Consider the following 24,028-nt stretch of genomic DNA (forward strand, 5'->3'; position numbering starts at 1 on the left):
GTTAACAAACCACCCTTTAATGTACAGAACACTTAATGCATGTACTACAGCACCCTAAACTAAAACAGGCACAAATATTAAAGGCGATTTTATATCATGCGTTTCCTAAACACCTAAAAAGCACGATAAAAAATGGCAACCAATGTTTTGTATACGTTTATCTCTGATTATAATGAAGAAACAAACGCATTTACACATCTGTGTATAGGTTAGTTTTTGCATCAATTATATTGATTATTCAGTACAGTATGTTGATTTGGTTATTACTAATGTTTTACTTAATTTTTCTTAGGACTTCCAAATGAAATGTTTTTCTTTATGACTCCGCCTGAAACGACGGCGTCATAAAGTACGCTCAGTAAACAAACGAAGGCATTTAACGCGCATGATGAAAGTGATAAATAATGATATTACAGTAAAAGCTTTTATAAAATATGTTATTACAAATATTATTTACTGTATCTATATAAAATCATACATACGTAGCAAAGCAGGAAAACAATCTACGAGAGAGAGAGAGAGAGAGAGAGAGAGAGAGAGAGAGAGAGAGAGAGAGAGTTGTTTTACATACGTAAATGTAAATTTTAAACAAACAAAAAAAAAGCCCCATTTCATATAGAATAGATTACAAATATTTTACTTTATCATATTACAGTAGTCTGTATAATACTGTAAAGTTCAGTACAGTATGTTGTTGTTATAGTCGTGGTGATGAAATTCTCACGAAACAAAAAACACGCCATTTGATTACAACAGCTGATTCATTCTCTCTCTCTCTCTCTCTCTCTCTCTCTCTCTCTCTCTCTCTCTCTCTCTCCTCTCTCTCTCTCTCTCTGTGTTATACAATACTTACATTTAGATGAAGAAACTAAAATTAGTTTTCTTAGTGTCAATTAAATATGAAACGAAAAAATTAGGCCGAGTCTACATCTATTTCAATCATAGCTAAAAATACGGCATCCGATTTCATCAGCAAACCACTATTTTTTGGGAAATATCATTTTATTCTAGAAAATTGCCACTCTTTAAATAGTTAATTGCACATTAAGAAAGCGTGTACTTTTGTTTTTAAATTTCGGGTGTGTTTTAAAAATCGAGTATTGTTGACTTCTTTTTGTTTTACTTTTGGCTGTGATTAGATCAGCTGTCATCTAGCTGCCGCTCTTGAGTGTGTACGAATACACTAACAAAGTATCGTTTATACCATTTCTTAACTTATTCAAACCGTCTACAGTATACAGTTGATATTACATAAGCACCAATGTGTTATAACCTATCAAATATTTTTGGTTATTACATTTAAACCCCCCCCCTCTCTCTCTCTCTCTCTCTCTCTCTCTCTCTCTCTCTCTCTCTCTCTCTCTCTCTCTCTCTCAAACAAATGATATCTTTGTTGCTCCTCAAAGTTTCATTTATATTGAAAATCGATCATGATTCAATTTTCCTTACTTTCTCCAATCTCGCACCATCGGTCATATCGCGGTATTTTCGATATTTCTGGAAAATCCGCGATATATGTATATACATGGGTTATGAAAAAAAATCCGCGAAGTGGTGAATCCGCGATGGTCGAACCGCGAAGTAGCGAGGGTTCACTGTATATATATATATGTATGTATGTATAAACGGATTTTGAGCGAAGCGAAAAATCTATTCTTTGGTGAGATAGCCATGTCGTCCTGGTTTCATCTTTGTAGGCCAAACCAAAGCTAAGGCATTAAGAGATAATAAGGTTTTTGTCTTCTTCGTTGGTTTTTGATGTTGTTGATGTTGTTGAACTGTGTTGAATTTCTTCCTTATGTCTTCTATTATGTTGTCAGGATATCCGTTATTTGTTAACATTTGTTGTATTCTGTTTAGTTCGGCACCTATGTCTTTCCAAATTTTGCTGTGGGTGAATGCTCTTTTTAAGCATAAACTTATTACTGACTTTTTGTATGCTTCTGGGCACTCACCTCTAACCTTTAAGTATCGTCCTGCATTGGTTAATTTAGTTTATACAGTACCTAGGTCTTGAATTGGTCATCTTGTTATTTGACTAGGACATCAAGGAAATGACTTTTTTAAATATTAAACTTAGCCGGTGAATATATAATAGCTGACGTCTCCGACGGCTCGACAGAATTCAAAAACTCGCGAGCGATCGCCATGAAGGTAGCGGGTGTGCCCACCAGCGCCAACTATCGGCCAGATACCGCATATACATGTAAACAGCTCCAGTTCTTCTCTGTCGGTTCCATCGACAAGTCGATTCCACTCGCTATTATGACCTCGAGTTTTCTACCGAATTGGTGAAGTACTTGGTTTTGGTTTTATTGCTTTCGCCGTGTTGGATTATTCAATACTATCCTCAAAAGAAATGCTTTTGAAAGGAGAGTAAAAGTGTTTTGCCAATGCTTTTATCTCTGGTTTTTTTCCATAGAGTAAAAATGGCCGACCCTTCCCTTAGTGTACGGAAGTGTGTTTTAGGCTTTTAGCAATTATCTTATCACGTTATAAATTGTTGTTGTTAATTATAGATTTTCCTCTATATATTTTATATCTCACCCGCCTTTATTAGGCCTCTTCGATTAGCTTTCCATTTATAATAAACATCAAGATAAATTTTAATGATTTGTTTATATGCGGCCTTACCTATTCCTCCCCTAATCCGAGAGTAGGCGGTCCTAACTTGGAAACCGAAGTTAAACAACGTTGAGCCCTTTCAACTTTTATTTTTGTTAAGTTTAAATCATTTGCTCTGTAAGAGTTATTAAATGAATATTTTTTAGTAGATATTTTATGAAAGATTTTCTTTGAATAGTCTTCGTGCTGTTTCAAAGATGAACAACGTTTGGTTTATTTATGCTACGCAGTTTGCGCTCTATCGTTACGATAGAGAAAGAGAGAATCACGGTTTCACTTTGCAGAAAGAGTAAATCGATTCTGACGTTTTGTTCATTCTTCTTTCAAACTGAAATGTTTTAAATACTAATTTAAAGGAACTTGTTAATTTTCAATTTCTTAGTCCTTTCAGTTTTTTCCTTTGGTCAAATAACCTGTTTATTGACGAAGGGTGAGTGGGCTTTTCTCTTCTGTGTGAAATCAAGAGAGAGAGAGAGAGAGAGACGGAGAGAGAGAGAGGAAGAGAGAACGTTCCGATCTTTATTCTCGTCCCAAGCGAGTAACGTTGTTCTCGAGTCAGTTTTTTTACTCTCGTCCCAAGTCTCTGTACGGGGAGAAAGGATAAAACGTTTTTAGTTTTTATTCTCGTCCCAAGGCACTGTACGGTGAGAGATTGAAAACGTAGTTTTTAATGAACTAGTGTTTAGTCTCCTCCCCAGTCACTGATCCTTTTTAACTTTATATATTTCCGTTTTATTCGATATATATGTTTACTGTTTTTTTGCTTGTATTAATGTGCTTACATTATACGACTTATTTCGCAATTATAACATTTTGATGTAGGGGAGAATTGCGTGCTTCAGGTAGAAATCAGTTTTTATTCATGCCTAATGTGAAATTATTGAAAAATTCGATTTCAGTGAAGTAAGTGCAAAAACAGAAAATTGTAGTGATAAAGTGATAATTGCCCAAAGTGTTATCAGTGTTGCGACAGAGGGTTCGTCTGTTCGTGCCTGTCGTTCGCCTAGTCCGAGACCTCTTGCAAGCTCCCATGCCCCAGGGAGAAGTAATGTCGTAGGACTTATGGGTTCGAGAGGCTTTAACCAACGAACAGACGTTCCCTCTATGGTTTCAGGCGTGTCTCGTCAAGACCGCCCCTACCATAAGACGAGCGAGACGGTTTTCTCCTAGTCATCCGAAGGCTTATCGCGTAAGAAACCGTGGAGCAAGGTTTCGAGACCCTTAAAGCGAAAGTCAGTCCCTTCAGGACAGGTCCAGCGTCCTGGTTGTAGCCATTGGGATAGCTCTGACCCTGTGCAGTCATCGGAAGACTGCTCGACGCCTAAACAGAAGCGTAACACAGGCTCCGAGAGTCTTAGTGTAGGCAAGGTTTTGCAGTCACAGACGTTACCCTCGTCTCTTACCGCACCCATTCCCGTTGAACCTAAATGGGTTGTACTGCAAGACATGCAGAATAAGCTTGCCTCTCTTATGGAGGACTATTCTGCTGAGCAGGTTCACGATGATCCTCGCCGCTTAGCTGATAGAGATCCTGGCCGTCAGCCGCCCAAACGAGCCTTTGCTCGTCCTGTTGACATTGACGTTACAAAGTCACGTCAGTCACGTTTTGTAGAGCCTCACTCGATGCAGTCCCGTGTTGACTTTCAGCCGCTTGAGGACGTTCAGCCGCTGCCGCATGCTCTTGTTGACGTTCAGGACGTTCACCCAACCAGAATAGTTGACTTGTTTTGACGTTGAGCGTCAAGCACCGCAGTCAAGAGTTGTTTTGACTGCTCAGTCTAGGCAGTCAAGGCAGTCTCGAGTTGACGTCGAGCGTCCTCCCGCACCTGTTGTTGTTGCTGGTCAGTCCTTTAAGCAGTTACATGACGTAGCGTCCTTGACTGCTACTGATGCTCCTTTGCGTGTGGACTCTGCTTGTCAAGCATTGCCACCACGGCAGGTCTCTCCCTTGCTTGAGACTCGGCAATTGTCGGACGAGGTTCCTTCTGATGAGGAAGTTGCTGATCCCCCTCCTACTGATATTCCCTTGGGGACTCTGTCAGACGGAGAGGAGCCTAAAGCTGCTCAGCCCTCTATGGACTTTAAATAAATCATGCTGATTTTTAAGGATCTTTGTCCGGATCATTTTGTAACTGCTGCTCCTCGTTCGCCTAAACGTCAGAGTTTACACTAGGCCTAGCTACTTCGAAGCCGTTGTTTTCTAAGCTAGTGCTCTCTCGCTCTTCTAAGAGAGCTTTACGTTTGCTAGGCGACTGGTTGATCACCAGGAGGAGTTTGGGGGAGACAGCCTTTGCTTTCCCTCCTTTTAAACTGGCTTATAGAGCGAGCGTCTGGTATGACACGGGAGAAGTTCTCGGCTTGGGAGTTCCTGCCTCAGCCCAGATAGTCTTCTCAAACCTCATAGACTCTCCCTGGCGCCTGGCCATGAGACGCTCCAAGATTTTATGGTCGGCTTCAGAGCTAGACCATCTCCTGTTAGGAGTTTTTTCGAGCGTTTGAAGTTTTGCTGTACAATTATGTCATGCATAAACAAGGCTATCAGGGATGGCTCCAATAATCTGACAGCCACGTTCTCTGCAGGAACAAGACTATCAGGGATGGCTCCAATGATTTGGCAGCCACGTTCACTGCAGGAGTACGTAAGAGGCAAGTGCGCTCAATGTGTTCATTGTCAAGACAAACTTCACGATGAAGTCTACCAAGCTGTCTTGACAGCATTAATGGAAGGCGACTGGATGGTCTCTCTCGACCTTCAGGATGCATACTTCCACATCCCGATTCATCCAAACTTTCAACTACATCTGAGGTTTGTGGACGGAAAAGTAATGTACCACTGTCGAGCACTGTACTCCGACCTCATTCCTGCTCCTCTTGTTTTTACAAGGCCCTTGCAAAATGTAGCAAGCTTTCTACATTTTTTGAGGATTCAGAGCCTCCCTTTATTTTGACGACTGGCTAATCAGGGCATTCGTCATTATATCGCTGTCTGGAGAGCCTCTAATGGACATTAGACCTAACCAAGGAGCTAGGTCTCATAGTGAACGTAGAGAAGTCGTATCTTACAGTATCCCATCCCAGACTATTCTTTTTTTGGGAATGGAGATACTGTGTATGATTTTTCGACCCTTTTCGTCTCCCGCAAGAATGGAACAAGCTCTGTTAAAAGTCCTTCACTTGCAAGAGAAAAACAGTTGCTCTGTAAGAGTTTGAACTAGCCTCGTGGGAACTCTTTCATCACTGGAGTAGTTCACTCTCTGGGGAGACTCAACCTATGCCCTTTCCTATTTCACCTAAACATTGGAACAAGGAGAAGGGCTTAGTGAGTATCTCTTTCCCAATCTCCAACTCAGTCTAGACATGTCTGACTTGGTGGGACAGCAACATCAGACTTCGAGAAGGTCTTTCTATTGCGATCAGGAACCCAAACCATGTGTTGTTTTCAGATGCAGCGGATTTGGGTTAGGGAGCTCCACTGGACAGTCTGGAAGGCTCGGTTCTTTGATCCACGGATCAAAAGGAACTCCTTTTAAGGCAAGTAACATCTCTCCTTTGGCGAGATTTGTGCAGAAATGAATGTCTTGGCGGACGGCCTCAGCAGAAGAGGACAAGTCTTCTCCATGGAGTGGACGTTGCATAAGACTGTGTGCGAGAAGCTATGGATGACATGGGGTCTACCCACCATAGATCTTTTTGCTACTCTCTCTGACAAAGAGGCTCTCGACTTACTGCTTTCCAGTTCCAGATCCAAAGGCAGCTCACATAGACGCTTTCCTGCTGGACTGGTCTCACCTGGACGTTTATGCCTTTCCACCTTTCAAGGTCCTAGACAAGGTGCTGCAGAAGTTCACCTCTCACGAAGGGACCAGGTTGACATTGGTTGCTTCACTCTGGCCCGCGAGAGAGTGAGTAACAGAGGTACTTCAATGGCTGGTAGACGTTCCAAGGAGTCTACCTTTAAGGATGGATCTCTTACGGCAGCCACGTAAGGAGTCTTCAGCAAAGCCTCCCCGCGCTTCGTCTGACTGCCTTCAGACTATCGAAAGACTCTCAAGAGCTAGAGGATTTTCGAAGGAGGCAGCCAGAACGATTGCGAGAGCTAGGAGAGCATCTACCATCAAGGTCTATCAGTCGAAGTGGGAAGTCTTTAGAGACTGGTGCAAGTCATCATCCATTTCCTCTTCCAGTACCTCTGTAGCCCAAATTGCAGACTTTCTCCTACATCTGAGAAATGTTCGCTCCCTCTCAGCGCCCACTATTAAGGGCTACAGGAGCATGTTGGCGTCTGTGTTCAGACATAGAGGCTTAGATCTGTCCAATAATCAAGATCTCCAAGATCTCCTTAAGTCCTTCGAGACCTCTAAGGAGCGTCGTATGGCAACTCCTGGATGGAACTTAGACGTGGTCCTAAGGTTCCTAATGTCCGACAGGTTTGAGCCATTACATTCAGCCTCCCTGAAGGATCTCACCCTCAAGACGCTTTTCTTAGTGTGCTTGGCTTCGGCTAAGAGGGTCAGTGAGATCCATGCCTTCAGTAGGAACATCGGCTTTTCTACAGATAAAGCCACATGTTCACTTCAGCTTGGTTTTCTTGGCCAAAAATGAACTGCCTTCTCGTCCTTGGCCTAAGTCATTTGATATACCTTGCCTGTCAGAGATCGTAGGCAACGAGCTTGAAAGAGTGCTGTGTCCAGTTAGAGCTCTGAAGTTTTATTTAGCTCGGACTAAATCCTTACGAGGTGGATCTAAGGCTTTGTGGTGCTCAGTTAAAAAGCCTTCATTGCCTATGTCAAAGAATGCTTTGTCATATTTTATTAGATTTTTAATCCGAGAGGCTCATTCTCACTTGAGTGAAAAAGAGCGTTGCTTGCTTAAGGTTAAGACGCACGAAGTAAGAGCTATAGCAACTTCTGTGGCCTTTAAGCAAAACAGATCTCTGCGAAGTATTATGGACGCGACCGTTTGGAGAAGCAAGTCGGTATTCGCGTTATTTTACTTAAAATATGTCCAGACTCTTTATGAGGACTGCTACACACTGGGTCCATTCGTTACAGCGAGTGCAGTAGTGGGTAAGGGTTCTACCACTACATTCCCTTAATTCCAATATCCTTTTAATCTTCTCTTGAAATGTTTTTTAATTGGGTTGTACGGAAGGCTAAGAAGCCTTTCGCATCCTTTTTGATTTGGCGGGTGGTCAAATGTCATTTTCTTGAGAGCGCCCAGATTAAGGGTTTTGATGAGGTCCTGTTGTATGGGTTGTCACCCTAGATACTTCAGCTCCTGGGAGTCTTTCAGCATCCTAAGAGGATGGCTGGGCTTCGTGAGGAAAGCGGACTATCAAGGCAGAGTAATCGTTAGAGTCAGCTTCCTTACCAGGTACGTATATTTATTTGGGTTTGGTTATGATATAACTGTCAAAAACTCTAAGTATATACGCCGTAAACTGTATTAATTCTGGTCTCTACCCACCACCATGGGTGTGAATCAGCTATTATATATTCACCGGCTAAGTTTAATATTTAAAAATGATATTTTGATTATAAAATAAATTTTTGAATATACTTACCCGGTGAATATATAAATTAAAGGCCCCCCCTTCCTCCCCGATAGAGACAGCGGGATGAGAAGAACTGGAGCTGTTTACATGTATATGCGGTATCTGGCCGATAGTTGGTGCTGGTGGGCACACCCGCTACCTTCATGGCGATCGCTCGCGAGTTTTTGAATTCTGTCGAGCCGTCGGAGACGTCAGCTATTATATATTCACCGGGTAAGTATATTCAAAAATTTATTTTATAATCAAAATATCATTTTTTTTTTCTTTTTTGACTATATTTGGTTGTGAAATTAAGTACAGAATTTCTCATAAGTTTGTCAGCTAACTCTTCTGTCTCTTTGTTTTTTGTTGTGATGGATATATCACTGATGTAACGTCCATAGATTTTTTGCATTTTGTGGTTTTTGAAGGTCTTCTCTAAGACGGTTGCCATATTCATGTTGGCAAATAGTCTCCAGAGGAGATCCCATGGCTACTCAATCTATTTGTCGAAATGGCTGTCCACGGTGAGAGAGGAACGTAGCTTCCATAGTGCTGGACTTTAACATTTCTCTTAGAACATCCTCAGATATGGGTAGTGGTTCCATGTTGGATCTATATCCTCTGTCTAGTATCATGTTTATAGCATACATCACCGTAGTCTATAAATTTTCATGCCCTGGGGGATGTGTAAATCTCACAGAAAAGACTATGTTGGACACACTACCACAACAGTCCGAAGAAGGATGCTTGCCACAGAAATCTTGGGGCAATAAACCAACACTATATTGATGTCCACGACTGGAAACCCTCCCTGGAGGAATCAATTGATGGGACCTACATTTTCACAAGGAGAAGAACTATGGCAGACTTATAATTGCAGAAGCTGTAAGCATCACCCTCCAAGCACCAACTTTGAGCATACTGAAAGATTCTAATTATACGATTCCCTCAAGCAGAAAGCGACATAGATAAACTATAGTGGTGCAAATCTGAGTATACTTCTAGTATGTGCGCGCATATCTATGTTTATATATGTATCCAAGTATATAATCAACCATTATCCTCTTTATAATCTAAAGATCTCTGAATTTTTTAAAATTTTCACCTTTTCTTTTTTAACTTTTTAATTTTTAGAATTTTTAATTACTTTTTGAATGTAATACAGTGAACCCTCGTTTATCGCGGTAGATAGGTTCCAGACGCGGCCGCGATAGGTGAAAATCCGCGAAGTAGTGACACCATATTTACCTATTTATTCAACATGTATATTCAGACTTTTAAAACCTTCCCTTGTACGTAGTACTGTTAACAAACTACCCTTTAATGTACAGAACACTTAATGCATGTACTACAGTACCCTAAACTAAAACAGGCACAAATATTAAAGGCAATTTTATATCATGCGTTTCCTAAGCACGTTAAAAAATGGCAACCAATGTTTTGTTTACATTTATCTCTGATCATAATGAAGAAACAAACTGGAGGTAGAGCTTTGCTTATTACCAAGACATATTTCTCATACTATTCCCTTAGAACTACATCACATCTTCCTACTTTAGATATATATATATATATATATATATATATATATATATATATGTATATATATATATATATAGATATATATATATATATACATATATATATATATATATATAATGTATACACATATACATACCTACATATATACATACATACATATAAACATAAATACATGCATACATATATATATATATATATATATTATATATATATATATATATATATTTGTTACTGTATATATATGGGTTATGGAAAAAATCCGCGAAGTGGTGAATCCGCGATGGTCGAACCGCGAAGTAGCGAGGGTTCACTGTAGTTGTTACCGTACATTACATTCACTGCTGTAGAGTACTATGATTTTAAAATATGATTACATTACAGTACTTGAGTGAATATTTACCTAAAGGAAAAACTAATACCGTAGAGTTTAGGGTTTCCCATGATCCACAGAAGTGGCTCAAATGCAATACAGTGAACCCTCGTTTATCGCGGTAGATAGGTTCTAGTCGCGGCCGTGATAGGTGAAAATCCGCGAAGTAGTGACACCATATTTACCTATTTATTCAACATGTATATTCAGACTTTTAAAACCTTCCCTTGTACGTAGTACTGTTAACAAACTACCCTTTAATGTACAGAACACTTAATGCATGTACTACAGTACCCTAAACTAAAACAGGCACAAATATTAAAGGTGATTTTATATCATGCATTTCCTAAACACGCTAAAAAACACGATAAAAAATGGCAACCAATGTTTTGTTTACATTTATCTCTGATCATAATGAAGAAACAAACTGGAGGTAGAGCTTTGCTTATTACCCAGACATATTTCCCATACTTTTCCCTTAGAACTACATCACATCTTCCTACTTTAGATACATATATATATATATATATATATGTGTGTGTGTGTGTGTGTGTGTGTGTGTATATATATATATATATTTATATGTATACACATATACATACCTACATATATACATAAATACATGCATACATATATATATATATATATATATTACTGTATATATATGGGTTATGGAAAAAATCCGCGAAGTGGTGAATCCGCGATGGTCGAACCGCGAAGTAGCGAGGGTTCACTGTACTTATGCATAAGGAAGGCCAATTAATTCCTAAAGTGTTTGGGAAACGAAGTTAGTTTTTATTATTGCTTCTTAGTTAAGCAATAGTAATACTACTGACTTACATTTATAGAATTTTATGGGTTTATTCGAAGAATTTCTTAAATAAAAGGTGATAATAGTAGCAAGGACGTTAGATGTTTAAAAAGGCTGAGAGCATAGGCAATTGATGAAAAGAAAAATCCAAAAAGCTTTACACATCTATTAGTTTTACTTGTTCCAAGGGTCTGCTGGGTGAATGGCCTCCCAGGCCCCAGCATTTGGTTAAATGCCCGAATTCATAACGTACTTTACTGTAATCGAACCAATGCTAATATTTTGAGAACAAATTTTAAAAACCATATCTCCATTTTGATAGTGTTACATGTATTCTTTTTTATAGGTCATCTATGAGTAGTGAGTGGATTGAGGATGATGTTTTGGGATCCAGGGTTGAAGTTGAAGAGAGTGATGTCATACCACCTCCTCGCTGCTATACCAACTGGACAGTGCAGCCAGCCACAGATGCCGAGAAAGAAGCTTATCGAGCACAAGAAAAGCTCAGATATGAAAAACCACATAAAGCCTATACTTTCAGGTAAGGAAATATTCTTACATTCATAGATATATCTTTAACCCGAATCTTCTCTTTTCAGGATGCACGTTATATGACTTTTCTCAGTTCTTTTCTATCCTGTACTATTTCTTCCTGAACTTCAGTTAGGTATGAGTCTTCATTTGACCCCTTTTCCACATTTCCCATCATAATCAATGAATTATTCATAAAATAATCTTATCACCGTACTCCAGCCGTGAATCTTAACACCATGAGGTATCAACATTTGTTCAAATTCTGCTATCAATGCCCCTTATTTGTGTACATAAAGTACTACAAGCCTCATTTATCCATCATAGGTCTTCTTTCTCTATTAACCTGATATTTTTATTTCCTAGAAGTCTGGCCATCTCTTCTTTTTTACCCATGCTGCAGCTACTCTCCTACTGCCCTCTAAACCTGTTTCACAATCATATGTATCCTAGGCATGATAAAAGGAAGGCTCCTTCTCTTCCAAATGTTTCATGTCTATCACAACAATAATCTTAAAACTCTTATGTCTTCCCTGTTTGTTCTTTCTATGGATTTTCTTATGAATTTTGCAATCCAGAGCTGTTCCTGAGACACCATCTAATACATTGAGAACAGTAGGCTAAAGAGTTCACAAACTCCTTTTTCACAGCAACCAAATGGTTATTTTCCTGGTTGGACTTTTTCCCTGAGTTCTTTTCCAGTTACCATCAACTTTGTTTTGCTTATATTGCTTTTCAGGCTTTTCCTCTTCATTCCACTATTCTGCCGTTTAAACATTTCCACCACTACTTCCCCAGATTTTGCTGTTAAAACTAGATTATCTGCATATAGCAACATCCAGGGGCTTCCTTTTTTGCACTCTTGTTGCTTGTAAACAGCAAAGGTCTCTGCCATGATCCAAGATGGACACCATTTATCTCAAACTTTTTTTACACCCCTCCCAGATGAAAGGAGCCTTACTGCCCCAGTGGTCTTCTCTCAAGCGGAGGCCGCCATGATGGAGGACATTTCCCAAGATATTGTAAACGTGACCTCGTGGCTGGACTGGTGGGCGTGCACCCTAGCAGGATTCCAACTATCCCACGACCTATTAGTGCCGGAAAACCAAGCCCTACTGCAGTAACTTATCCGTTGGGGGGGAAAGCGATGAAATTCCTTACTTTCCAGTCACTGACCCAGACGGCAAACTGGGTTTTGAGGAGGAGGGATACAGTCCTTAACAGGCTCCCTGGTAGACTCCCTGAACGGGAAGCAAAATTCTTAAGGAATGTTCTGGTGTGGGGTGAGACCGTGTTCCCCCTTCAGGCGGGAGCTGAAACAATGGAGAGAGTGGGAAAGCTTAAGGACTCGTTGGAGCCCAGGCAGACAGCGGCAAGACATCCTCCCCACAGGAGATCATCAGTGGATGGGGCCTACCCACCTACGCCAATGGCTAGACAGGAGGCCCCCTCCCCTTCCTGGCATCAATCCCCATAGCCCTCCCACAGGGGCAGTGCCCCAGCCCAGGCCTCCTTTAGGCAGAAGTATTCAGGCTCAAGGAGAGGCCACTCAAACCGTCTCCCCAGAAGGAGATAGGGAGAGAGGCCCCTCACACCTTCCCACGCCTTAGGTGGGGGAATGCCTCAAACGTCATTGGCAAGCATGGCGAGACAACGGTGCGGACCCGTGGTCCGTGACAGTCCTCAGGGAGGGATACAGGATTCCCTTCCTGTCGGAACCGCCCCCTCTGATCCCCGAACATCGAGCGGAATGGCTGGCACCCAAAGATCACAAGAAGAGAGCACCCTTGCAGGAAGAGGTGTCAGCCATGTTGAACAAGGGAGCTCTGCAACCCATCCAGGAATCGTCCCCAGGATTCTACAGCAGGCTCTTCCTGGTAGAGAAAGCTATGGGAGGTTGGAGGCCCGTCATCGACCTCTTGGCCCTGAACAAAGTTATCAAGAAGATGTCCTTCAAGATGGACTCGCCGAAGTCGGTGCTGGCAGCCTTAAGAGAAGGGGATTTCATGATGTCCCTGGATCTCAAGGATACCTATTTTCAAATCCCCGTACATCCCTTCAGCAGGAAGTTCCTCAGAGTGAAGTGGGGATTCCAGTCCCTACAGTTCAAGACCCTCTGCTTCGGCCTGTCAACGGCGCCTCAGATGTTCACAAGGGTTTTTACTGTGGTATCAGCCTGGGCACACAAACAGGGCATCAGGCTGATCAGATATCTCGACGACTGGTTGCTGCTTTCAGCCTCAGAGGCAGCCTTAAAGGAGCAGGGGGCGAAACTATTGCAGTTCTGCAGGGATCTAGGGATCACCATCAACTTATAGAGGCCCTAGTTAGTCCCCACCACCAGGATGACGTACTTAGGGATGGTCCTGAACTCCCAGTTAGCGAAGGCATTCCCCTCCCAGGAGAGGCTGAACAACCTGGACCAAGTCAGTCATCCATTCCTGACAGACACACCAATGAGAGCCAAGGATTGGCAGAGACTCGTGGGGCACCTGGTCTCATTGGAGAAGTTGGTTCCTTAGGGGAGGCTCAAGCTGAGGCCAGTCCAATGGAATCTGAAGGACCTCTGGTCACTGGAGGATCCTCCGCAGAACGTAGTCAGGATGACTCCGCCCTCCAGGAACATGCTCCTCTAGTGGTCCAAGAGGGAGAACACCCTAAAAGGGATACCTTTCGCGTCCGCTCCTCCAGAGATGTTGCTCTTCACCGACACATCAAAGGAGGGGTGGGGAGCCCATCTTCTCGAGGAAACGGCAGAGGGAAAGTGGTCCCTGGAGGAGAAGACCCAACACATAAACCTGCTCGAGCTCCTGGCAGTTCAAAAGGCCCTCGCGACGTTCGCCCATCTACTTCGAGAAAACTCAGTAGCCCTCATGTGCGACAACGCCACTGTGGTGGCATACATAAAAAAGCAGGGAGGCTTGAGATCAAGGGAACTGTGCGACCTCACGGCTCAGATCCTGGAATGGTCCGAAAAGAACCACATCGTTTTCACAGCCAGGTATGATAAATGACCCACGATATGGCAAGGGATTGCTGTAATCCTTCAGTTGTTCCGTAACTGGAATACAAACCATGCTATTTAATAGGGGTATTACTTTCAGCGTAGCTGAAATGACGAGCCATTGATTTTTAACGAGGGTTAACTACCCACACCGCTAGTTAGCGTGGGGTAGGGAGGGTAGCTTGGTACCGCTCCCCCTCACACACCTGTGATTGAGCTCACTTTGCTTTCGGCTCGGATGGTGAATGGACATTGCCGCTCTTCATCCTCGCCGAATATTGGTAGCCATTAACGACTTTTGTTTTCTCTTTTCTCTTAGTACTGTGCGTGTGTGAAGTTGACTTCTGCGACCATGCGCACCTGCCCTGGACTTTCTGGCCGCCCTTGTGGAACATATATGTCGGCGGTTGAGACTGATCCTCACGCCCTTTGTCCTTCCTGCAGAGGTCAATGGTGTGATGGTGTTAATAAGTGTAGTGAGTGAGGGAATGGTCTTCCTCCCAGTGGGAGAGGTTTGTGCGACGGCAGAAGAAGAAGTCCAAGCGGGAAATCTCTCCTTCAAAGGTTGCTTTGAAGGAAGAAAAACCCAAGGCCTCTTCTTCCGTCGCCCAACCCTCCTCCGAAGCTCCTACTCGTTACGAGAGACCGTCAAGTAGTAGCGTAGACCAAGTCATTATCGACCAACCCCAGGTCTCGAGAGATGATGTTGCTTCCCCTAGCGAAGCAGCCCCACCTCTCCCCCCTTTGGTGAGGCCTTGTCACTAACTTCCCTTTTTCAGATATGGTCTTCCTTGGGGCTCACAGGTCTGCCCTCCAAGGAAGCCCTGCTGCAGTTCATCCGCATGGAAGCTTCTGTTAAGCAATCATCATCACTGTCAGAGGTAGATCTCCTGACTCTGGTCGACGTTGTTGTGTCAGAGGTGTCTCATGCGGCGTCATCCATCTCCTCTGCCACTCCAGACTCTACAGCTTTAGCTGCCGACTTAGTTTCCCCCATTCCCGACCATCCTCCAAGGGTGAAACTAAGCTCAACGTCAGTCTCTCCTGCAAGTGTTTCTCTCCCTTAACGGCCCCCAGAGGGCGCATCTGTCAGAAGGCTCGCCTTTCTCTTCGCCTTAGAGGTCTCCCTTCACCAGCGGTGAAGAGGTGCCTCTTTGGTTCAACGTCATCACTGCAGTCCCCCTCAGCGGAGCCCCCTCTGTCAGACCTTCATACATCAACCATCACTGCACCTGCAACCAGTCTTGTGACTTAAGTCCTGGACCTCTCTGCAGATCGTTCGCAATCTCCTTCGGTGGATGGTCATCCTTACAAAGGACACGCCGACCGTCCATCCTCCAGACCTGCCAACATTCCATCACCATTCCTGTCGCCGGTAGAACCCACTGTAGCTCCACCAAAGTGCGCAGCTGTGCGCTATCACACTCACCCTACGCGCCACGCGCCCAGACCTTCAGCGCTTACCAGCAGCTCGTCACATTACAGCGCTTCGGCGCACCCCTCAACCTGCTCGCCCTCACAGACGGCAGCAGCCTCGCGCGCTTGCGCGCCAACGTTCACCTACATGTCAGCGCTCTCCTGCGCGCCACACGCCCACGATCACCTGCGCACCCTGCTCGCACACGCCTAAGATTGCCCACGCGCGAGCACACCACAGCACGCTTGCTCTCGCCTGCGTGCCCATGATCTCCTGCACGTCAGCGCTCTCCTGCGCCCACGATCTCCTATGTGCCAGCGCCCACTTGCATGCCAGCGCTCGCCTACGCGCCCTCACTCCTGTGCGGCAATACTCTCATACGCGCCAATGCTCTCCTACGCGCCAGCGTTCTCCTGCGCGCCAGCGCCCTCCCGCTCGTCAACATGTGCACCCTTCATCACCCGCGCGCCACCGCTCCCCCGCGCGCCACCGCTTCCCCGCGCTCCACCGCTCCCCCGCGCGCCACCGCTCCCCCGCGCGCCACCGCTCCCCCGCGCGCCACCGCTCCCCCGCGCGCCACCGCTCCCCCGCGCACCACCGCTCCCCCGCGCGCCATCATTCTCTTGCGCACAACTCTGTAGGTGAGACAGCAACCATGTTGCCGCCCTTACCTATGCGCCAACTTTCACACGTGCGCCAGCGCTCGCCTGAACATTCACACCAATCTGCGCGCCAACTATCTCCCGTGCGCACACACAGAGATGCACACACGCACCACCATTTGCCTGCGCGCCAACTCTCTCCTACGGACGCGCGCCAACACTCTCCCGCGCCCCAAGATGCTCCTGCGTGCAAGCACCAATATTCTCCCGCGTAGGAGCATGCGCATCAACAGGCATGAGCACAGATGCGTCATCCGGCAAGGTCGCCATCGCCTCATTACCCTCCCCGCAAACGCATACCAGCGCACACGGTGGGAGAAGGGAAACAATCAAGCAGAGGGGTTCAGGATCCCTGAACTGCCTTCTAAGGTGGACCCACCTATTACAGTGACTCCTCATAGGGAACCTTCGCTCACTTTCCCTTCAGGGGATCTGCCTGACAGTGCAGCCGTCAGCCAGCAGCCCAGGTTCAGTGCCTTAGTCAGAGCCGCCCGTTGAGATACTACCGCTAGAGAGTTATGGGATTCTTTGACTGGCTAGACAGTACTACATTGGATTCTTCTCTCTGGTTACGGTTCTTTCCCCTTGCCTGCACATACACAGATTAGTATGGCCTATTCTTTACAGATTCTCCTCTGTCTTCATATACCTGACAACATTGAGATTTCCAAACAATTCTTCTTCACCCAAGGGGTTAACTACTGCACTGTAAATGTTCAGTGGCCACTTTCTTCTTGGTAAGGGTAGAAGAGACTCTTTTGCTGTGGTCAGCAGCTCTTTTAGGAGAAGGACACTCCAAAATCAAACCATTGTTCTCTAGTCTTGGATAGTGCCATAGCCTCTGTACCATGGTCTTCCACTGTCTTGGGTTAGAGTTCTCTTGCTTGAGGGTACACTCGGGCACACTATTCTATCTAATTTTTCTTCCTCTTATTTTGTTAAAGTATTTATAGTTTATATAGGAAATATTTATTTTAATGTTACTGTCCTCAAAATATTTTATTTTTCCTTGTTTCCTTTCCTCACTGGGCTATTTTCCCTGTTGGGGCCCCTGGGCTTATAGCATCCTGTTTTTCTAACTAGGGTTGTAGGTTAGCAATTAATGATAATAATAATAACACAGGCTTTCAGGCCTGTCCTGTCTGATCGCTCATCAGAGCAACACATAGCTCTAGACCTAAGGCACGGAATCATGGCTTCCTCTACCCCTTTGAAGTGGAAAAAAGGGGTTTTTGAGGCGGTCACATCACCGAGGGCGAAGCTGACTCCATGCAGACCATCGAGACAAGTTCCTCCTGTTTCTCAGAGAGAGACTCCATCCCTCTCTTCATGTGGAGAGTTCTGCGCAATCTGAGACCAGGAGGGACATGCCTAAGGAGTCCAAAGACTCCAAAACACTGCCAAAGTCCTCCACTAGGGCTAGAATGGAGACAGCCAGCCTCTCAGGAAATGTCCGTGACTCGCCCCAAGAAGAGCTGCGGAGATAGAAGGAGACTTTCGCTGCAAGTCCTAAGGCAGGAGGAGACCAACAAGAGTCAGAGCATGTATTCTGGCAGGTTCTGACTCTAATGAGGGTTCTCAATGGGTTTTCCGACCCAGAGATAACCCCTCAAGAGGGCAAAGACTCGGTCTTAGACCGCGTCTTTGGTATTCAGAAACCTTCAAAGACCAATGCAGCCCTGCCCTGGTCTCAAGGGGTGAAGAGTACCAGGGACAAGATCTCCCAACAGCTCTTTGAGTTTGCCTCTTCCAACCGTGCCGGTACCACGAACAAGCTCCTCCCACTTCCTCACGTACAGCAGAGGAGGTACTTTGAGATCCTGGAGGAACCCAGTTCAGCTCTTCCTCTTCACCACTCTCTGGAAGAGCTAACCAGGCAAGTCCCTCTTGAGAGAGACTCCAACCGGCAGGTCTCATTCTCGGTAACCGAGATCCTTAATCAGGAAAAGGTCACCAAGTATGCTATGCAAGCTACTTCGTGTCTGGACATCTGGTTAGGGACCTTAGGTATCCTGATACGATCCGAGGATTTTTCCAAGGAACGTACCAGGAAAGCTATGGAAACCTTCCTACTCTCAGGCACTCGCACGATCAAGTTACTGGCCCGCCAAGTCTCGAACTTGTGGGCAAACACCATCTCGAAACGTCGAGATGCAGTGTCTGAGAGGTTCCACCAGAAGGTCCCTAGCATCGAGATAAACAGGCTCAGACATTCCTCCCTAGAGGGGTCCCATCTGTTTGAGCCTAAGGATGTGGAACTTGCTGCTGAGTGGTGGAGGAAGTCGCATCAAGACTCTCTCCTCCATAGGGCTTTAACATCTAAGCCCTATAAACCTCCAGCACCCCAGCAGTCCTGTCCAACCAAGACCGCAACGACAACGAAAACAGCAGCAAAGACAGTGGTGTCTAAGCCCTTTCTTGTCAAGGAGAGGTAAAGGCAAAAAGTCTTCCAGGTGAGGAAAGAATCCTAAAGGGAGCAGCCGAGGCCGCAAACGCTAGAATAGGCATTCCCCTGCGTTTCCACCAGTGGGGGGATCCCTACAAAGTTGCTCAGACAGGTGGAAGCAACTCGGTGCCGATTCCTGGACAATCTCCGTGATCCGTCTAGGATATCGCGTCCCATTCATAACATCTCTACTTCCCCTGACCAGGAATCCAGTTTCATTGAACTCCCTTGCCATGGGATCGGCAAGGGGCAAGCCCTTTGGGTAGAAGTCCAGACCCTGTTGAAGAAGGGCGCTCTCCAAGAGGTCCTCGACGGATCTCCAGGCTTCTTCAGTCGACTCTTTCTTGTAAGAAAGGCGTCTGGAGGCTGGAGACCAGTCATCGACCTCTCAGCCCTGAACAAGTTTGTCAAACAAACTTCGTTCAGCATGGAGACAGCAGAGACGGTCAGAATTGCAGTGAGACCGCAAGACTTCATGTGCACACTGGACCTATAGGACGCGTACTTCCAGATCTCAGTCCATCCATCTTCAAGGAATTACTTAAGATTCAGCCTAGACAACAGAAAGTACCAGTTCAAGGTGCTGTACTTCAGTCTTTCCACAGCACCACAAGTTTTCACCAGAGTGTTTACCATAGTGTCATCTTGGGCACACAGGATTGGCATCCGTCTCCTCCGTTATCTGGACGACTGGGTAATCCTAGCAGACTTGGTGTCAACCCTTCTTCAACACCGAGACAAACTTCTGAGACTTTGCCAGGATCTGGGGGATCATGGGAAATCTCGAGAAGTCTTCTCTGCTTCCTACTCAGAGACTGGTATACATAGGCATGATCATAGACTCCAATCTCCACAAAGCTTTCCCATCAGACGACAGGATAACAAGGCTGATTGCGACCTTATCTCAAACGAGAAGAACTTCCACCCCAGTCGTGGTTACGTCTCCTCGGTCACCTTTCATCGCTGGCCCATCTAGTTCCTAATGGTCGCCTCAGGATGAGATCCCTCCAGTGGCGACAAGTCCCGGTGGAATCAAGCTCACAACTCCCCTGACATCCAGATCCCCATGGGACCTGCGGAACTGGCAGACCTCCAGTGGTGGGTGACAGACGAGAATCTACGAAAGGGAGTGGACATTCTCGTCCTCCCCCGGATTTGACGCTGTTCTCAGACGCTTCAATAAAGGGGTGGGGGCCCCACGTGCTGCACCACATGACCTCAGGCCTCTGGTCAGAGTCAGAAAAGTACCTCCCCTTAAATCTCCTAGAGATGAAGGCCGTCTTTCTGGCCCTTCAACTGTTCCAACAGTTCCTGGCAAGGCACTCAGTGGTGGGGAGGAGCAACAACACCACAGTAGTGGCCTACATCAACGAGCAAGGAGGTATATTTTCGCAGCAACTATCCCATCTAGCTATAGAGATACCGAGATGGACAGAAATCCACTCGATACTACTATCGGTACGCTTCATTCCGGGCAAAAGGAATGTGCTCGCCGACAATCTGAGCATCTCAGATAGTGAGTACTGAGTGGTCTTTGGATCATCTAGTAGCCAACAAAATCCTGACTTTGTGGGGTTCTCCGACTGTGGACCTCTTCGCAACGGCCCTGAACTTCAGGCTCCCGCTGTATTGCTCCCCAGTCCCAGACCCCAAGGCTCTCTGGCAACAACGGTGTGACAACATCGACATTTGCGCCTTTCCCCCGTTCTGTCTGATGAGGAGGGTACTCAACAAGACCAGAACATCAGTCAGTCTTTCAATGACCCTCATAGCTCTGCTATGGCATCACGCAGAATGGTTTCCGGACCTTCTGCAACTTCTAACGGAGCCTCCAAGAGAACTCCCTCCACGACACAATCTACTTAAACCACCACATGCCAACATATTCCACAAAGCCGTAGCTTTGCTACGACTTCACGCCTGGAGACTATCCAGCATCTCCTCTCTCAGAGAGGATTTTTGCAACTTGTGGATGTCTGGATACCTGCGGAAGTTATCAGCAGCAGTCTACCAGGCAAAGTGGAAATTCTTCTGTGGTTGGTGTCGTGGAAGGGGTATGTCTCCACTCGATGTCACTATTCCAACAATAGCGGAGTTCCTCTTGTATTTGCGAGAAGACATGCGCCTATCAGTCTCGGCAGTGAAAGGCAATCGCTCAGCCTTAAGCCTCGCCTTCAGACTTCAAGGAATGGACATTTCTTCATGGCTAAAACTTTCTTTACTCATACAGAGTTATGAACTTACCTGCCCCCAGTCAGAATTGAGACCTCCCCCATGGAACATGGTTTGAGTTCTCAGGTCTCTCAAGAGACTTCCCTATGAACCATTACGCCAGGCAACAGATCGCCACCTGACTTGGAAGAGTGTTCCTGCTAGCTTTGGCTTCGGCCAAACGAGTCGGTGAACTTCATGGTCTCTCATACAACATCGCCCATTCAAGGGGATAGGGAGAGGTAACTTTCAGCTTCGTCCCTGAGTTTATTGCTAAGACTCGGAACCGGGAGTAGCGGATCCTCGATTCGACTCCTTCCGGATTTCTAGTCTCTGTATTGTAACAGATGACCCAGACCATCTCTTACTAAGCCCAGTGAGGAGTTTGAGGCTGTATCTTAAGAGAACAGCCGCAGCCCGTCCTCGTGTGGCAGCACTGTTCATCAGCACAGGAAGGACCAAGAGGAGGGACACCAAGAACACCATTTCAGTGTGGATTTGCTGTGTCATTGAACTTGCACTGAATCAAGACCCTCCTCCATCACGTCGCCCAGAGCTCATGATGTCAGGGGCATAGCTACGTCCCTGTCATTCAAGAGAAACTATTCAGTGACGCAAGTTGTTCAAGCTGGGTTGTGGAAGCATCAGACCACGTTCACATCCCACTACCTGCAAGACGTGACCCACGGGAGACTTGATACGTTCTCTATCGGTCCTGTGGTGGCTGCACAACAGCTGGTTTAAAACCTCAAGCTCCTTATTGGACAAGTAGCAGAAGGTTGAGGGCATTGTTACCTGCTTGAATGAAAAGGTTTGACTGGCCCTTATTCTTTTCTTCATTCTCCCCTCTCTTGGGGAAAGCAGCATCCTGAGTTCTCTGCATAGCTGACCTCAAACCACTGCAGGTAAACCATGCTCCCTTGTGTACCTAATATTAAGATTAATATTGGTGCATCCCCATACCCTGACGAGGTGGTATTGGGAAAGTCCTGGTGCACAGTTTTTCCATCTAAAGAACTCGGAATAACTTTACCAGGACAGTCACACTTCTACATACCTTCATACACAGGTTGCGTAGGCCGCGAACCTTGCATAGCAAGGTTTTTGCGAGGCGCAGGGACCTCCTTATTCCTTGAGTGCTGACACACTCGGATAGGGAGCCCCTGGGTAAAGCCAAAAGCGAGATTGGCTGTGACATCCACCCTTCCTAATGGGTGAGTCACCCCTATTAGATAGCGTGGTTTGTATTCCAGTTACGGAACAAATGACATTCGTAGATAATTTTTATTTTTCCTAACTATACAAAACTTAGCTATTTAAGCAAACTTACCCACCAGCCCTATCCCCCTTGAAGTCCTATCTCCAAGCAAAGTGAGCTCAATCACAGGTGTGTGAAGGGGAGCTGTAGCAAGCTACCCTCCCTACCCCTCGCTAACTACCGGTGTGGGTAGTTAACCCTTGTTAAAATTAGTGGCTCGTTATTTCAGCTACGCCGAAAGTAATACCCCTATTAAATAGCTAAGGTTTGTATAGTTAGGAAAAATACAAATTATCTACGAATTTGTCATTTCATTTTATCTTGGATATTTCTCCCGTTACCAAGATGTGTTAATTTCAAGAAGACTAAATTATATTTGAACAGCCAATCCCATTCATTGTGTATTCGTACCTTGGCTAAAATTGTTTTCTTATTAAACCTTCTTTTCCCTCACTGTCTAGACCTCGATTAACGTACATGAAGATGATTGCATATCTTGAATTAGGTTTGGCTGGTTTGAAAGAAAAGACGCAAAGTGCAGCAAACTTCGTATGTACAATAGGTCTAGCCAATCTTATCAGAGTTTTTTGCTGGTGGCTCTTCGAGTGTTGGTCATGCATGCATCTACATTTTTTTTTTGCCAATGATGTAGTACTATCGTAACAGATTATGCAATTTCTTTGTTGAATGAGTTCAGTTATAGATTTTCCTTGATTTCTAGGATTGTTACCTGTAATGTTACAAATAATTCACCTTCTTCTGAAACAGATTTTGATAAAAGTACTAATTCTAATTTTTCATTATAGCATAGATTTACTTTCTGAATCTTTATTGTTCTCTGGGTAAATATTGTAAATTTTAGCTTCTTAATTGTTTACTTCTTCCAAAAACAGTAAATATAAAAGGAATAAATTTATACATTTGTGTATCATTTACTACAAGCATCTGTATTTATTAAGAGATTGCCTTCAGTAGTTAAGAATATATTTTATTAATCATCCACCCTGTGACTTTACCGAGTTGCTGTGGGCATCAAGCTAGTTCTTATAAGCTATGGTCTAATTTCTTATTGTTTAGTGTGCTTTGAGTATCCAAAGTGGGAAGGTACAGTTTGTTTATGCTCCTGATTGGGTGTCGAGGGCAAATTTTTTTTGTAATGGCATAATTAATGATGGTGTTTTCTCAAGATCAACAAAAATGGAGGTGACTTTCAACATTTATTTAATAAACTTTTATTTCTTTTCCAATGATTAACCTATATATCACAAGTAAGTAATAAAAGTTGTCTGTAAATTTTCAAAAAGGAAATTTCCCTTTCTCTCCACTTTTGTAATCATTCTCAGTATGATTTTCCCATTACATATTCATTTCATATATATTTAAATCTGATTTGCCCTTACTGAAAAAAATTTCTCTGGGCTTGGGCTGGCTATTTTGCCATTAACTCTGTCCAAAGTTCTATAACTTTAACCCAACACAGGGAGGGAAATTTGATGAGATAAAGCAATGAATTATTATCAGGAGCTGTTTAGCCATACATTAGGATGACTTGAGAAACTAAAGTAGATATCAGATGTTTCATTTACAAATCAGTAGCTCTATCCTAGATTTAATT

General features: G+C 44.6%; 1 protein-coding gene across 1 annotated transcript in view; it reads left to right on the plus strand.

The window, feature by feature from the left end:
- LOC137652746 (nuclear factor related to kappa-B-binding protein) overlaps positions 1-24,028 on the plus strand; it is a 126,821-nt gene that overhangs the window by 32,287 nt on the left and 70,506 nt on the right. Inside the window, exon 11 of the mRNA XM_068386152.1 lies at positions 11,231-11,425. Within this exon, the coding sequence (XP_068242253.1) occupies positions 11,231-11,425 (195 nt within the window). The remainder of the gene's footprint in view (positions 1-11,230; positions 11,426-24,028) is intronic.

The sequence above is a fragment of the Palaemon carinicauda genome, chromosome 14 (assembly GCF_036898095.1).
Source record: "Palaemon carinicauda isolate YSFRI2023 chromosome 14, ASM3689809v2, whole genome shotgun sequence".
In the NCBI taxonomy this organism is placed as follows: domain Eukaryota; kingdom Metazoa; phylum Arthropoda; class Malacostraca; order Decapoda; family Palaemonidae; genus Palaemon; species Palaemon carinicauda.